Genomic DNA, 15179 nt, shown 5'->3' on the forward strand with positions numbered 1-15179 from the left:
AGCTGTTTGTCGGCAGATCGGGGGAGTCTGGACGCGATGCCCCGACAAAGAAGCCTTTCTTCATCGACACAGGTAAACCTGGTTTCACGAGGCTTACCTGTGTCGATGAAGAAAGGCTTCTTTGTCGGGGCATCGCGTCCAGACTCCCCCGATCTGCCGACAAACAGCTGATCGGCAGATCGGGGCAGCCATTTAAATTTAAATGAAGCCGCGATTATTTTAATCGTGGCTTCATTTCCCTCTTCCGATCTGGCTAATCTACATGCCTCCGTCGAAGGAGGCATGTAGTCTAGACACACCCTGAGTGATTATGAGGGACAGCAAACAGGTCAAAGCTGATGACCTTGAAATAAGCAGAATGCAAACTAAGCTTTAGGTAGTATTAAAACAAACAAAAGGGAAATTTTTCATCACCCAGCACACAATCAACCTGTGGAACTCCTTGCCGGAGGATGTGGTGAAGACCAGGACTTTCACAGGGTTCAAAAAAGAGCTAGATAGACTTATGAAGGTTAGGTCCATCAATGGCTATTAGCCAGGATGGCTAGCAATGGTGTCCCTAGCCTCTGTGTGTCCGCAAATGGCTGACAGGGGAGAGATCATGAGAGGATTCCCTGTTGTGTTCCCTCCCTCTGGGGCATCTGTTAGTGGCCACTGTGCACAGACACGACACTGGGGTGGATGGATCTGTGGTCTGACCCAGTGTGGTTGTTCTTATGTTAGTCGATGGATTGGATGTGAATTAACAGATTCCTCCCCTAACTGATGGCACAGGCAGATTTGCAGATGCTTACAACATTGGCTGGTTGAGTTTCTGAGATCTCGAAATGCCTTCACCTGGGTCCAGCACTTCCCCTGGTGCAGAGATTTTGGGAAACCCTGTCCGTTCCAAGAGAGTCCTGAGGACTCCTAAGAACTAGGCTCTGTAGCAAGGAGGCAGAGAACGATTGGGAAGCTCAGAGGCATGCAGCAGAGAGAAGCTCCATTGTCAAACCTGGAACTGGAACCCCAAATACTCAGATTAAGAGGCTGATGCTCTGTCAACAGGACCATCCCCCTATATGTTCCCTGAGGGGAGGAGGAGGCGATGTTCCATAGCAGGAGAGTGAGTCTGGTCCAGGGTCCCACCCGACAGGCTGCTCACACCAGGGAGGTTTGCTGGGGTCTCTCATTCTGTCCCCAAACACAGTCCAGTCCCCGGCTGCCCCTCCAGGTCTTACTCATTTTCTTCTGTGTTAGCAGCTGGAAGAGGAATAGAAGCTCCAAGGGACGGTGCATGATGCCAGCCAACAATCACAGCGTTTTTATACCTGAAATTTTCATCCTCACCGGCTTCCCCGGTACAGAGGAGTCTCAGGTCTCGCTCGCCGTCCCCTTCTGTCTGATGTACGTTGCGGCACTTCTGGGGAACTCTCTCCTCCTGTTCATCATAGCGACAGAACAAAGCCTCCATGAGCCCATGTACCTTTTCCTCTCCATGCTGGCTGCTGCTGATCTGCTGTTATCCACCACCACAGTGCCCAAGATGCTGGCCTTGTTCTGGTTCAGAGCAGGGGAAATTTCTTTTGCTGCCTGCCTCACCCAGATGTTCTTTGTCCATGCCAGTTTTATCGCCGAGTCGGGCATCCTGCTGGCCATGGGTTTTGATCGGTACGTTGCCATCTGCAACCCCCTGAGATACACCACCCTGCTCACCAAGCCTGTGGTCGGGAAGATCGGGCTGGCGGTTCTCACAAGGAGTTTCTGTCTCGTTTTCCCTTTTATATTTCTCGTTTTGCGGCTGAAGTTCTGCAGAACCAACCTCCTGCCTCACACCTATTGCGAGCACATGGCCATATCCCGGCTGGCCTGCGGTAATATCACAGCCAACTTCTATTATGGCTTAGTCCTCGGTTTATTAGCAATTGGCTTGGACGCTGTGCTCATTGCTGGGTCTTACACGCTGATCGTCAGGGCCGTCTTCCGGCTCCCATCCAAGGGTGCCCGGCTCAAGGCTTTACACACCTGCGGCTCCCACATCTGTGTCATCCTGATGTTCTACACGCCAGCTTTTTTCTCCTCTTTCGCACACCAATATGGGCACATCTTCCCCGGTTCCATCCTCAACCTCCTGGCCAACCTCTACGTGCTCCTTCCCCCCATGTTAAACCCCGTCATTTATGGGGTGGCCACAAAAGAGATCCTGAATCGGGTGATCAAGGTGTTTTATCCAACGTGCATCTGAAGTTCCCTGCAGAGCTAAAGGAGGCAACAGCGAAGGCCTTTGCCCTTGGACATTAAAGCCGGGTGCTCATACGAACTGCAGGCCGGCCCGGCCCTGGCATACAAGTGAACCGGATGGTCGCCTAGGCAGGGGGATTTCAAACTTTCTTTCTCATGACCCAGTTGAGGAAAACTATTGATGCTGCGACCCAGCATCATGTGACTGGAGTGTGGGCTCCGGGGTGTGGCTGGGGAGGGGAGATATGGGGGGGAGGGGGAGAGGCTCGGTTTTGGGGGGGCAAGGCTGGGCGGGAGGGGCTGACCTCACGTGGCTCCCTGTCAGCAGCGGGGTGAAGGCAGCTCCCTGCCTCTCCTGGCCCCGCAGACCAGAAGCAGCCAGCGGCCGGTTCCCAGCCAGTGGGAGTGCGGAGCTAGTGCCCAGGGTAGTGCACGGAGGCTTTGTGCACCCCGTCCCCCTTCCCTCTCCTCCGTACTCCCACCTAGGAGCTGGGCTCTCTTCTGGGCTGCCCTGCTCACCTGAATCCCCTGCAGCAATGCAACCCAGCGCCCGGCATCCCAACGCCCAGGGCTGGGTCGCGACCCGTCGTTGGACAACCCCCGGCCTACGGCACCCAGCTCTCAGAGCGCCACACACCTAGCAATGGGAGCAGCGGGGGAGGCTGGCAGTCGCATGCTTCCCCGCATTGCCATTCCTCCAGATGCGGGCGGGGAGAGGGGAACGGCCGTTTGCAGGGCCTCCCCCCCGACACACACACAGGGGCTTCAGCGCCAGCTCCCGCTGCCTCTCACAAAGTATCAAACGTGCGGGGCGGTAAAGTCATAGGGTGTCCAGAGCGCCCAAACCCCTTGGGCCAGCCCGGATGGCAGGCGCATTGTCACGGTATTTCCATAGCCCAAGCGTGTCTCCCTTGCCGAGAGACGTGGCTGCGATACACGGTGTCTCTTCAGCGACCTTTCCTCTCCCCTACCCCGAGACCGACCAGCTTTTGTGCAGGTTTGTCAACGGCCGTCAGGCTGAAAGGGCCTCCCCTCAGGGGAAAGGGGAAGAACACAACAAGCAAGAACAGAGGTCACCTCACCGTACATGGGAGCCTGGTGTGGGCATCTCCTCTGGGACAAGCGTTGTGTTAGCTCGACCCTTCGGGGCAACACAAAGGAGCAGCCAAAGGGGCCATGCCGTGGGCTGGGCGGAAGGCAACTGGAGGGCACATGGGAAGAGATGGGTTTTAGTCTTGCCTGTTCCACCGGCCTGCTGCGTCCCCCTGAGGTGAGTCTCCTTCCTCTTCAAATCCTGAAACCTACTCAGAGTCGTTGCCCTTCAGGCCTCGGGCCACTCTTCTGTAGCCAGGGCCTGCGTCCCATGCACCTGGACACTGGCTGCCTGTCACGTTACTGAATTGGAGGGAAGCAGCCAGATCACTGCTGCACCCCTAGGTGGGGGTGTTGGCCCCAAAAATGGTATAAAAGGGGCCATGTGGGGTGTTGAATAGGAGCTTACTGTCTGCTAATCCTATGTACGCTAGTCATGTGACTGTATAATGTCTGTGTGTGTAGTTAGGGTGTGGATACTGAATATTTCCCTGCATGTGGTTGAGCATTGGGCAGAGCATTGGACATGCTAATCAGCAAGGCCCTGTGGGACAATGGCACTCAATGGGCCAAGGACACACCTAAGAATGGGGGCTGACACCTGAGGGCTGCCAGCAGGGAACACAGGGATAGGCCGCTGGCCAGGTGACCTGCTGCAGCCAAGAAGAGACCAGGAAAGATGTATGAAGAGGCCATGTGGTCGACTCCATCTAGGGACTCAGCTCAGCACTTCATCCCAGAGGCAGCAGTGCAGGGATCAAAGAGCTGGAAAGACCTGTGGACCCATCCTGATTCTAGGATGCGCAACAAGGACTTTTAAGCCAGCAGCTGTAACATCTCTGCTAGAGCCTGCATCGAGGACTGGGAGATTCGATGCATGTAATGTAGTATCCTTTAACAACCTCACTCTCATGCTTTTCTTTCTTGTAGTAATAACCCTTTAGATGTTAGATGCTAAAGGATTGGCCCAGCGTGATTTGTGGGTAAGGTCCAGAGGGTAAATTGACCAGGGATCTGTGGCTGGTTTCTTGGAACCAGACAGAACTTATTTGGGGTAGGTGGGATTGGGTGCTAAGAACCCCCACCTGTGTATAGGCCCGGGGCCATCTGGGGCACGGATATTGCTGGGGTGTCGGAGGGGTTTTGCTCGTGAGGCTTCAGGCAGGCAGCTGAAGCGCTCTGTGGGACTGGTTTGTGGCCTGTTTGGAGAGGTCACCAGTCAGGGGGGGCTGTAAGGAGCCCCAAAGTTGAGCAATTCGCCCTGAGCGGACGCCCTCAGCTGTGCCCAGACTCGGCCCGGTCCGTCACACTGCCTTAGGGCACATTGTGCATGACTGGATCTGGCTTTATTAAAGTGCTTATACCCAAATGCTAGAAGTCTAAATAATACGATGGGTGAACTAGAGTGCCTCGTTTTAAAGGAGGATATCGATCGAATAGGCATCACAGAAACGTGGTAGAGTGAGGACAATCAATGGGACACAGTCAGGCCAGGGTATAAAATATTTCAGAAGGACAGCACAGGTGGTGCGGGTTCGGGAGGGGCACTATATGTGAAAGAAAATTTAGAATCAAAGGAAGTAAAAACCTTAAATGAATCCGCATGTTCCACAGAATCGCTGTGGATAGTAATTCCCAGCTCTAGCAAGAACATACCAGCAGGGATCTATTATCGACCGTGCTCTGCGCGTGGGGAGGGGGCGTGATGAAGGAAGGATGCACATGCATGGCTGACGGCCGCTCCCCCGGCCTGCACGGCTGCTTTTGCCGGCAGCGGCAGGAGGCACCTCCCCAGGGCACCGGACTTTCCCCCCTCCGGCGCCCACGCAGCCACTTTTGCCGGCGGCAGTGCTGGGGCTGAGGCGGGGCAGGAAGAGACGCCTCCCACCCTCCTGCCCCCACATAATGGTGGCCGGCCAGGGCTCTGTGCCCCCCCCCCACACCCTTGGGGGCACAAGACACATTTGGGGAAGGAGGGGGTGTGATGGAGGGCTGCCCTCCCTGGCCCCACAGAAGTAAAGCCATGCTCCCTAGAGGGGGCACCCTTGCTCTGGGGAGTGCGGGGTGGGGTCAGGGCAAAGGGGTGATGGGTGAGGGCATGGTGGGGTGTTGGCAAGGGCTGTGGGGTCAGAGGTTAAAGGGTCAAAGGGCACGTGGCGTAGGCGTGGGGGGGGGCAAAGGATATCAGGCACTGGGGAGGAAGGGCTGGGTTGGGGTTAGGCGGACCGACAACATTATATTTGCATAGCTGCATATTCGTTGTTTGTATAATGCAAACGTGCAAATAAAACGTTACTGCCATGTCCACACGTTCGGTTTAAGGCCCTGTCGCTGCCGCGCTTTAAACGTTTAAGTGTAGACAAAGCCTATCGCTCTACCACAGCTTTGGGAATGGCTTTGCATGAAAATGCTTCAGGGAAAATATTCCCATCCTCCCCTGCTCTTGAGGTACGTCTAGACTCTGGACTGGGGCACGGATATTGCTGGGGTGTTGGAGGAGTTTGGCTCGTGAGGCTTCAGGCAGGCAGCTGAAGCGCTCTGTGGTGCTGACTTGTGGCCTATTTGGGAAGGTCTCCAGTCTGGGAGCTAGAGAGAGAAGCGAATTTGAGCAATTCGCCCTGAGCGGACGCCCTCAGCGGTGCCCAGACCTGGCCTGATCTGTCACAGCATGTCCATAGGCTGAGCTTGCCCATTGCTCAACTGCATACAGAGAAACATTCAGTATCCACACAAAGTGCATGCTTCTAACGTCACACCCAGACATTATCCAATCACATCAATAGCATAGATGGAATCAGTATAAGAAGCTTTCATTTGACACCTCACATGGCCCCCTTTGTATCACTTTTTGGGGCAAACACCCCCCCCCCCCTCCATGGGTGTAGCAGTGATCTGGCTGCTTCTCTCAAAACCCAGTAACGTCACAGGGGTGGAATCTCCATCCCTAGAGGTTTTCAAGTCCCGGCTTGACCAAGCCCTGGCTGGGATGATGGAGTCGAGGTTGGTCCTGTTTTGGGCAGGGAGCTGGACTCGATGACTCCTGAGGTCTCTTCCAGCCCTGGAGTCCTAGGATTCTATGATCACCCCCACACACTGCTTAGTACCTAACTTCACCTCCAAGTTTCTATGCATGTGCTTAACTATGACCTGCACATGCCTTTTGCAAGGGTGTTGAATCCAGAGGTCACAAGCCTTCTGCAGCCACATCACATGTGGCTCTTCATGGAAAAACATTCCCCCAGGCTTGTGTGTGGTGTAAAAAGTGTATCGGGCCTCAGCAGAGAGCAGTTTGCAAAGAACAGGGAACAGTTTGCCAGGAGTTTCAGTGTCACAAGGGCCTTTCTAACTAGCGTGCAACAGGAGAGAGGCTCAGACACAGCCAGGGAGAGGAAAGGGTTAATTCTCAGCAGCTGTTTTCCACCTGAGTCAGTCTCAGAGGCCAGGTCCCAGGGCTCCCTGCTGGCTCCGAGCCCCCGCTGGGATTCCCAGGGCTGCTGTATAAACACCCCTGTCCCTCCACCCTGTGCAGTGCGGCTTCCCCATCCCTGCAGCGCCCTGTGCCCAGGCAGCGATCGCTCATCCCGGCCACAGCAGGAGCACAGTGAGTCCTGGGCAGGGCAGGGATCTGCCCCGGGGCAGCTGGAAACCCCTGGCCTCTAGGAAATGTGGGAAGGGGGGTTGGATGGAACGGGGCTGCCTCCCTCGCACTGCAGGGCAGCACGGCAGCCCCTGGCCCTGAGCAAACACCCCTGGCCCGGTGCAGAGGGTGTCAGGAAGAGGTAGCTGGTTTACAATGTGTCAAGGTTGTGATCCGTCCCTTGGAAGTTCCTGGGGGTTTTGCTGTTGAATCGGTGGCACGGGGCTGGGCCGTTCCTTTAAATCCCCTCCAGTCCTGTGAACTCCCACCCCCAAATCACCCACCTTCACTCACATCGAACGTCCCTTCACGGCACTAGGGAGTTCAAGGCGTGTGGGGTCTGACGCGTGTTTGTTTCACACATTGGAGCTGTCCCTGCCCAGACCTCAGTGCCCGGGAACCGGCGATGACGCGGCTTTCAACACACCCGTGTTCCCCTGACTGAGTAACAACCAAGAGTCGGGTGGCACCGGAGAGACGTGCCAGCGTGGGGCGTGTCATGCGCTTTCGAGGGGTGCGTCTCCGCCCACGCTGAGTCCGGGACGCCGGGTAGTGATACCGGCATCCCGGGAGGTTCTGCTGCGACCGGTGAGGACATCGGCGTGGAGTTGCCGAGCTCTGTTCCAAAGCAGCCCTGACCCGCGGGGCTCCTTTCCGGTACCTTCCGGCCTGGGCCTTCGAATGGGCTGAGGTGACACCCCCATTCCTGTGCTCCTCTCTCTCAGGGAACATCTCCTCCCCCCAAGCCTGACTGGGCCCCGGGGCGGGACCGGCCTCTCCTGGAGTCGGGAGGGGATCTCGGATGCTGGCAGGGTCCTGTGCCCCCAGCCCCCTGGATTTGCACCAGGGTTGGCACCCGATTCTGGCCAGCAGCAGCGTTTCGAGTCCGTGTGGGAGAGAAGGGGGGGGAGTTGCTTCCAGCCCCAGGGCGGGAGAGACGGGGGAAGGGATGACCTGGCTCGTGTCTCTCCTCGTTCCTGCACCCACTGGGGCTGGACACGGCTTGCCCCACCATGCCCTCAGAGTATCAAGAGGCAGCCCACTCCTCCTGGAGCATGCTGGCCACCAAAATCACCCTGCTCCCCCGTCACCTCCCGGTAGTGCGGGCAGGAAGGGGTGACGCCTCGGGGATGTGTTCAGGCCCGGCCTTAGGCCTCGGTGAGCAAGGCGGTTGCCTCGGGCTTTGTGCCTTCAGGGTCCCACGCAGCCGCCGGGCCAGCTGAGCCGGGCGCGGTTCCGAGCCCCCTCGCCCAGCCGGAGCCCCGCTTCCCAGCCGCACCGCGTCCCCACCTGCCCCGGCCCGTTCCCTGCTAGGCTCACCGGTGTCTGAGGTGCTGCTCCCTGGCCGGGGAGGAAAGTTGGAGAGGGAAAGGGGCCTCCCCCAGCATCTTCTCCGCACCCCTCCACTGTCCTTCCCCGCCCCACGAGCACGGGTCAGGGGGAGCTTTGGCGGGGGGTCTGGATGGGTTTGAGACACAAGCTGGCTGGCTCAGAGCAGGATGTCTTTCCCTGGGCCCCTCATCCTCTTCCCCGTCTCCATGCTCGCCAACACCTTTCCTGCCGGGGAAGCTACTGGGTGTGTGGACGGCGGGGCGCTGGGGGCCAGCGAGGGCAGGAGGCAGGAGGCGTTTCGCCGGCCTCGAGCTGCGATACGCTGCCGCCTGCCACAGGCTGCCTGTGGGTTGCGTTTGTCCCTGTCACACCGGCTCTTCTGTGGGGACGGCGTCCTCCGCCCGGCACGGAGACTGGCTTCTCTGGCAGGCCTGCGACGCCTCCCCTCAGGTACGGGGCCGTGAGAACTGCCCGCGGGCGCCGTAAATTCAGCGCTGCCCTCTCCTGCCTCAGTGCCTGTCCTGCGAATTGCACATGGGGCTGGAGCGTCGCGCCCCAGGGACACGCGAAGGCCTCGGAGATTAGTCGCAGGCTCCCTCCTCATCGGCTGAGCCTCCATCGGCCGGGCCCCGCTGTCAGGGAACCGCCTGGGCCCCGCAAACTCTGTCAGAGGCTGGAGTGTTTTGCCTCAGAGCCCCAGGGATCTGGCTGCAGGGGCGTCAGCCAGCCTGGCCTCGGCGGGGGGGGGGGCTCACAGGGAGGGTGTCTGTGGCATGGAAAATCCCCCTTGCTCCCTGGAGGCAGGACATAGGGGGAGGGGGAGGGGAGGGGCACGATCCCTCTAATTCCTTCTGCCGCTGGGGGGGCTGCAGTTGGTGACGTGCACCCACAGGGCAGGGGCTGCGTGGAGCGGGCGCAGGGATGGGGCAGGGGGTCGGTGTGATAAGGGTTCCGGCTGAGGGGGGTGGGGGCTCGGGAATGTGACCAGGGCTGAGAGGTTTGGGGTGCAGGCTGCCCCAGGGCCATGGCCGGCAGAAAGGACCCCCCCAGCCCTTTCCCTGCTGCTGCACGGGTCCAGGGGCCTGGGGGAGAGAGAGGGGGGGGGGCTTATCCTCACCCTGCGTGCTACGGCCCTTCATGGACCACACCCTTGGCTCACCATTCCCCTCCACTACTGCCCCCTCAACAGGTCCACTGCATGGCGCACCTCATCAGGTGCATGGCCCTGGATGGGGCCCATGTGGCTGCGCAGGAACATGGTGCTAAGCCCACGGAGGGAGTGATGGTTCGGGGCATGGACAGGCTGGAAAATGCTTCCCACCCCTGCCCTCCACTGCAGACACGAGCTGAGGGGTCTCCCCGGGCCAGCGCTGAGCAGGGGTTTAGCCTGCGCACGTCTCAGCTCCTCCTAGGCTAGGTGGGGGTGAAGGGGCCAAGCAGTCAGAGGGAGGGAGGGACGGCGCGCACGAGAGATGACACAAAACAGGCCCTGCCCGGGACCTGTCTAAACCCACCGGCCACGGCAGCTCAGAGCAGGCAGCTGATGCCGGCCAGAAACAGGACGGGCCAACCCCGGCTGGCCGAGAGTCGCCAGGAAGCCGGGATGTGCTAACGAGCCGCACGGGGAGCTGATTGCCCTGCGCGCTGCATGTCCACCCCCGCTACCCTGATGCACCCATCCTGATTGCTGGTGGGTGGGCACCTGGCCAGCAGGGACCTGGTCGGTACTAGGACCCACCAGTAGAGATCAGGGCAAGATGGAAAATATGGGACAAGTTGCTCATTTTCACAAGGTCATCAAAAACTACCCCCTGCCCAAAGCAGGACCAGCCCCAACTAAACCATCCCAGCCAGGGCTTGGTCAAGCCAGGACGTAGAAACCTCTAGAGATGGAGATTCCACCCCCTCCCTAGGGAACCCATCCCAGCGCTTCCCCACCCTCCTAGAGAAATGGATTTTCCTAATATCCAGCCTAGACCTCCCCACTGCAACTTGAGACCATGGCTCCTTGTCCTGCCACCCCTGAGAACAGCCTCTCTCCAGCCTCTTGGCCGTTCAGGTAATTGGAGGCTGCTGTCCAATCCTCCCTTAGTCTTCTCTTCTGCAGACTAAATGAGCCCAGCTCAGCCTCTCCTCGTAGGTCATGTGCTCCCCTCCCCTCCTCATTTTGGTCGCCTCCCCTGGACCCTCTCCAATGTGTCCACATCCTTTGTGTTGTGGGGGACCCAGAACTGGACACAATGCTCCAGATGTGGCCTCCCCAGGGCCAATAGAGGGAAGAATCATTTCCCTCAACGTGCGAGCAATACAACCACTAAGACCGTCTAGGATGCCATTGGCCTTTCTGGCAATAAGGACAGTCTCCTACGTCATATCCGGTTTCTCACCCGCTCCTATCCCCCGGGCCTTTTCTGCAGAGAGGCCACTTAGCCAGTTGGTCCCCAGTTCGTGGCAGTGCATGGGATTCTTCTTTTCAAATGTAATGGCCACTGGCTAGTAACTCTTCTTCCTGGGACAACGTCCCCCAGTCAACGAATCCAAAGCTCGCTCTCTCCCACGCCTCCTGGACAGCCACCCCTTTACCTCCACACTTCGATGGTCCCTGGTCACCTGGGTCTTTTCCACCCAACGGGAGGATGGACCATAACTTGACTTGTGCTTCCAACTCCTCGATCCCCCTTCCCAGGTCACAGCTCTGATCGCTGACCTGCTGCATTTTCCCCCTTTGAAGAACTTCCTCAGCTGTCTTCCCTGCTCACTGAACTGCACAGAAATTCCCTGGGAATCCCCCCCAGCAAACTCCCTCTGTGTCTGTCCTGTGTTGGGTGGATTTTTCATACCCCTGAGCAATGTAGTTGTCCCAATACAGGTCTGTAGACTAGACTGGACCTCTCTTGGGACTGGCCCACCCTATTTAGGGCCCAATCCTGAGAAATATACTATTTTTTTTCATGCGACTGTTTTCATACACGTCAAGGGGCATTTACTCACAAGCTTACTTAGGCGCGTGAGTGTTTCTTGGGTCAAGACCTCAGAGACTGAAGGAGCCAGGAGAGGGACTGGCAATCAAACAGTGAGTGACTCTGCAGCAGTGAGCGTGAAAACTGGGATAAGGGCAGAAGGAACCTGTTGTGTGGCTGCTTTAGCTCAATTTCAGAGTCACTGTCGAGCCCTGAGGGAAAGCATGTGGAAGGATACTGCAGTGGGAATAGACCACAGGAGGGCATGCTCTGCTTAACTGGGCTCAGAAGCATCCAGTTCTCTTTCTTCTTTGGGAACGGAGACCTTCCTTAGACAGAGAGCAGTTTTGGACTCATGGTCCAAGCAGACAGGCATCTGTCACACAGTCCTAGTTTACACTAGGACTTTATTTCAGAATAACCCCCCTTAGGCTGAACTGATAAGCGCAGCCTCCATGCTACTAAGCCCCGTTATTTGGAAATAACAGGCCGCTCAATTTGAAATCTGTATGCCTGCTTCTCCTAGGGAAAATTAGTCGAAACAATAGTGAAGAATACAATTGTGAAGCATGTAGAAGAACATTATTTGTTGGACAAAAGTCAACATGGTTTCTGTAAAGGGAAATCCTGTTTTACTAATCTATTAGAGTTCTTTGAAGGGGTTAACAAACATGCGGACAAGGGGGATCCAGTAGATATAGTATACTTAGATTTTCAGAAAGTCTTTGACAAGGTCCCTCACCAAAGGCTCTTGTGTAAATTACATGGCCATGGGATAAGAGGGAAGGTCCTTTCTTGGATTGAGAACTGGTTAAAAGACAGGAAACAAAGGGTAGAAATAAATGGTAAATTTTCAGATTGGAGAGGGGTAACTAGTGGTGTCCCCCAAGGGTCAGTCCTGGGACCAATCCTTTTCAACTTATTCATAAATGATCTGGAGAAAGGGGTAAGCAGTGAGGTAGTAAAGTTTGCAGATGATACCAAACTGTTTAGGATAGTCAAGACAGAAGCAGACTGTGAGGGACTCCAAGAAGATCTCACCAAACTCAGTGATTGGGCAACAAAATGGCAAATGAAATTGAATGTGGATAAGTGTAAAGTAATGCACATCGGGAAAAATAACCCCAACTATACGTACAGTATGATGGGGGCTAATTTGGCTACGACAAATCAGGAAAGAGATCTTGGAGTTATCGTGGACAGTTCTCTGAAAACTTCCACACAGAGTGCAGCGGCGGTCAAAAAGGCAAATAGGATGCTAGGAATTATTAAGAAAGGGATAGAAAATAAGACCCAGAATATCTTGCTGCCCCTGTATAAAACTATGGTACGCCCACATCTTGTATACAGATGTGGTCTCCTCACCTCAAAAAAGATATTTTGGCGTTGGAAAGGGTTCAGAAAAGGGCAACTAAAATGATTAGGGGTTTGGAACGGGTCCCATATGAGGAGAGGTTAAAGCGACTGGGACTTTTCAGTTTAGAAAAGAGGAGACTGAGGGGGGATATGATAGAGGTCTATAAAATCATGAGTGGTGTGGAGAGGGCCGATAAAGAAAAGTTATTTATTAGTTCCCATAATAGAAGGACTAGAGTACACCAAATGAAATTAATAGGTAGCAGGTTTCAAACTAATAAAAGAAAGTTCTTCTTCACACAGCGTGTAGTCAACCTGTGGACCTCCTTGCCAGAGGAGGCTGTGAGGGCTAGGACTATAATAGAGTTTAAAGAGAAGCTAGATAATTTCATGGAGGTTAGGTCCATAAAAGGCTATTAGCCAGGGGATAAAATGGAGTCCTTGGCCTCTGTTTGTGAGAGGCTGGAGAGGGATGGCAGGAGACAAATTGCTTGATCATTGTCTTCGGTCCACCCTCTCTGGGGCACCTGGTGTTGGCCACTGTCGGCAGACAGGATACTGGGCTAGATGGACCTTTGGTCTGACCCAGTACGGCCGTTCTTATGTTCTTATGTTCCTCAGCAGCAACGCTAGTTCTGAAATAGTTATTTTGAAATAGCAGTAGTGTGGACACTCTGATGCCACTATTTCAAAATAACTACTCCCCAAGGTAATTTGAACTTACTCCCCAGTGATTTCTGTGGCTCTAAGTCCAAGGCAACACATCTACATTCATGAAGCCTGCCTTGGAGTAATTTCAAGGCTTTCCTGGAATTTGGACATGCTAGGTCGATTTTGTTAGATCCAAAGTTTATTAAGTCAATTTGAGTAATTTTGAAATAGTTTCCTCGTGTAGACATGGCCACATGGAAGTTTTCAATGGTATCCGTGATTGTGCGCGCACTTCGTATTAGTCATGGTGACATTATTACACTGTGATGGCATCAGGATGCAGTTTGTACAAGATGGGTCATGTCAAGTGTCATTGGATACGGTGGCAGGGTCAGTCCCACTCCTGGGCCCCTGACCTCTGTTCAGCCCACTGTCCCACAGTTTAGAAGTCACAGTAATATGGCTCACTCGCCTTGGTTTGAGATTTGTTGTCTCCCTGTAGTCCTTTCGCAAGATCGATGCTGTTCTCTTGGCTCCTCTGGTGTCTTTCTCTCTTCAAACTCCTCCTCTACTCTCCAAAACTCCTCCACAGCTCTCCAAACTCTCTCAGTTCTCCAAACGCCTCCTCAATTTGCTTCATACTCTCACAACTCTCCAAACTCCTTCTCAGCTCTCTCTCCCTTCACCCACAGGAAGGGTTCCTAAATAGGCCTCCAGGTAGCCCCAACTGGTTTCACCTGGGCCTTAATTGATTTTGCAGCCGCCCTGTCTCAGCTGCCCCTAATTAGCCAGGATTGCTGACGCTCTCTGCCTCTTTCCCCTTCCATCAAGCTCTTTAACCCGCTGTATCACCCCTGCTCTGTCACAATATGTTACGATTTGCTATTTGTTCGCAATCACTGTTTCTGTATCTGAAGTTGTAGCTGTAATTCCATGTGGTTACATGTTGACTTGGCAAGATGCTTTCAATCGAGATAGTTAGTGGGGAGGGGCCTATTCAGGCCAATGAGCCATTTTGTAAAACAATAGGCTTTGAGAGACTACTCAAGGCCACCCATGGATACTGGATGCTATCGCTCTGCAGGGCACGTGAGCAGCCCATGTATCGCTGGACTCCATCTTGGGATGTCTGTAGCTTTCCTCCAAGAAGTCTAGAAAACACATTTGAAATGCGGGTCCCGCCATAGGCTAAAGACGCAAAGTGGTTTCACCTTTTTTTCTTCACTCCCCACACAACAAGACTCCTGCAAACCCTCAAGGATGAAAGATTGAACTGTGGGGAAGTGCTGGGCTGAGGCTACAGCGATTTCTTCCCTGCTATGAAAGCCCTGGGGATTCCAAGCTATAAAGCAAGAGCAGCTTGGAGCTTGAGAATCTGCCAGCTTGCCTGTACTGTTTGCGAGGGGAAGAATGTGTGTTGCTAGGTATTCTGCTTTGATCTCTTTGCTATCACTTACGATCACGTACAATCTGCACTTTGTGGCAAATACATTTGTGTTTGATTGCTCTAAACCACTGAGCTGCAGTGAAGTGCCTGGGAAAATCATAGCTCAAGGGGCAAAGTCCGTTGCATGGTCCTCTCCACATTGAGGGAGGGAGCAAGAGTCTACACCAAAGGCTGGGAAGCTTGTGCTTTATTTGGCTGCAGCCTCCCAATTTTTAGTTCACACCCAGTGGCTCGTGTAATCACAAGAGGAGGTGGGAATGCTGGTGGAAGTGCACAAAAGGGAGCAGGTCTACAGCTTGTCCTAGCACCACAGTGTGAGGGGAGGCTGGCTGGGGGGGGTCCCTTCATTTCCCACGCGATCCCCCAGAGGAATCCATCATCACCCCCTGCATAGTCCTTGCTCTCACTCTGGTTCCCACTGAAATATTTTCCTTTTCCTGTTAGTTCCTGGAAGCTGAGCAGAGGCTCCAAGGGATGGTATGTG

General features: G+C 54.9%; 1 protein-coding gene across 1 annotated transcript; it reads left to right on the plus strand.

The window, feature by feature from the left end:
* Positions 1-1276: 1276 nt before the first annotated feature.
* Positions 1277-2224, plus strand: LOC102456137 (olfactory receptor 52B2-like). The gene has a single exon (XM_006126107.3). The coding sequence runs from the start codon at positions 1277-1279 to the stop codon at positions 2222-2224; it is 948 nt and encodes a 315-aa protein (XP_006126169.3).
* The last annotated feature ends 12955 nt before the right edge of the window (positions 2225-15179 follow it).

Source organism: Pelodiscus sinensis, chromosome 1, assembly GCF_049634645.1.
Source record: "Pelodiscus sinensis isolate JC-2024 chromosome 1, ASM4963464v1, whole genome shotgun sequence".
Taxonomy (NCBI): Eukaryota; Metazoa; Chordata; order Testudines; family Trionychidae; genus Pelodiscus; species Pelodiscus sinensis.

Excerpts from the sequence above, each read along its gene's own strand:
- LOC102456137 (XM_006126107.3), top strand. The coding sequence starts at position 1,277 with ATGATGCCAGCCAACAATCACAGCGTTTTTATACCTGAAATTTTCATC.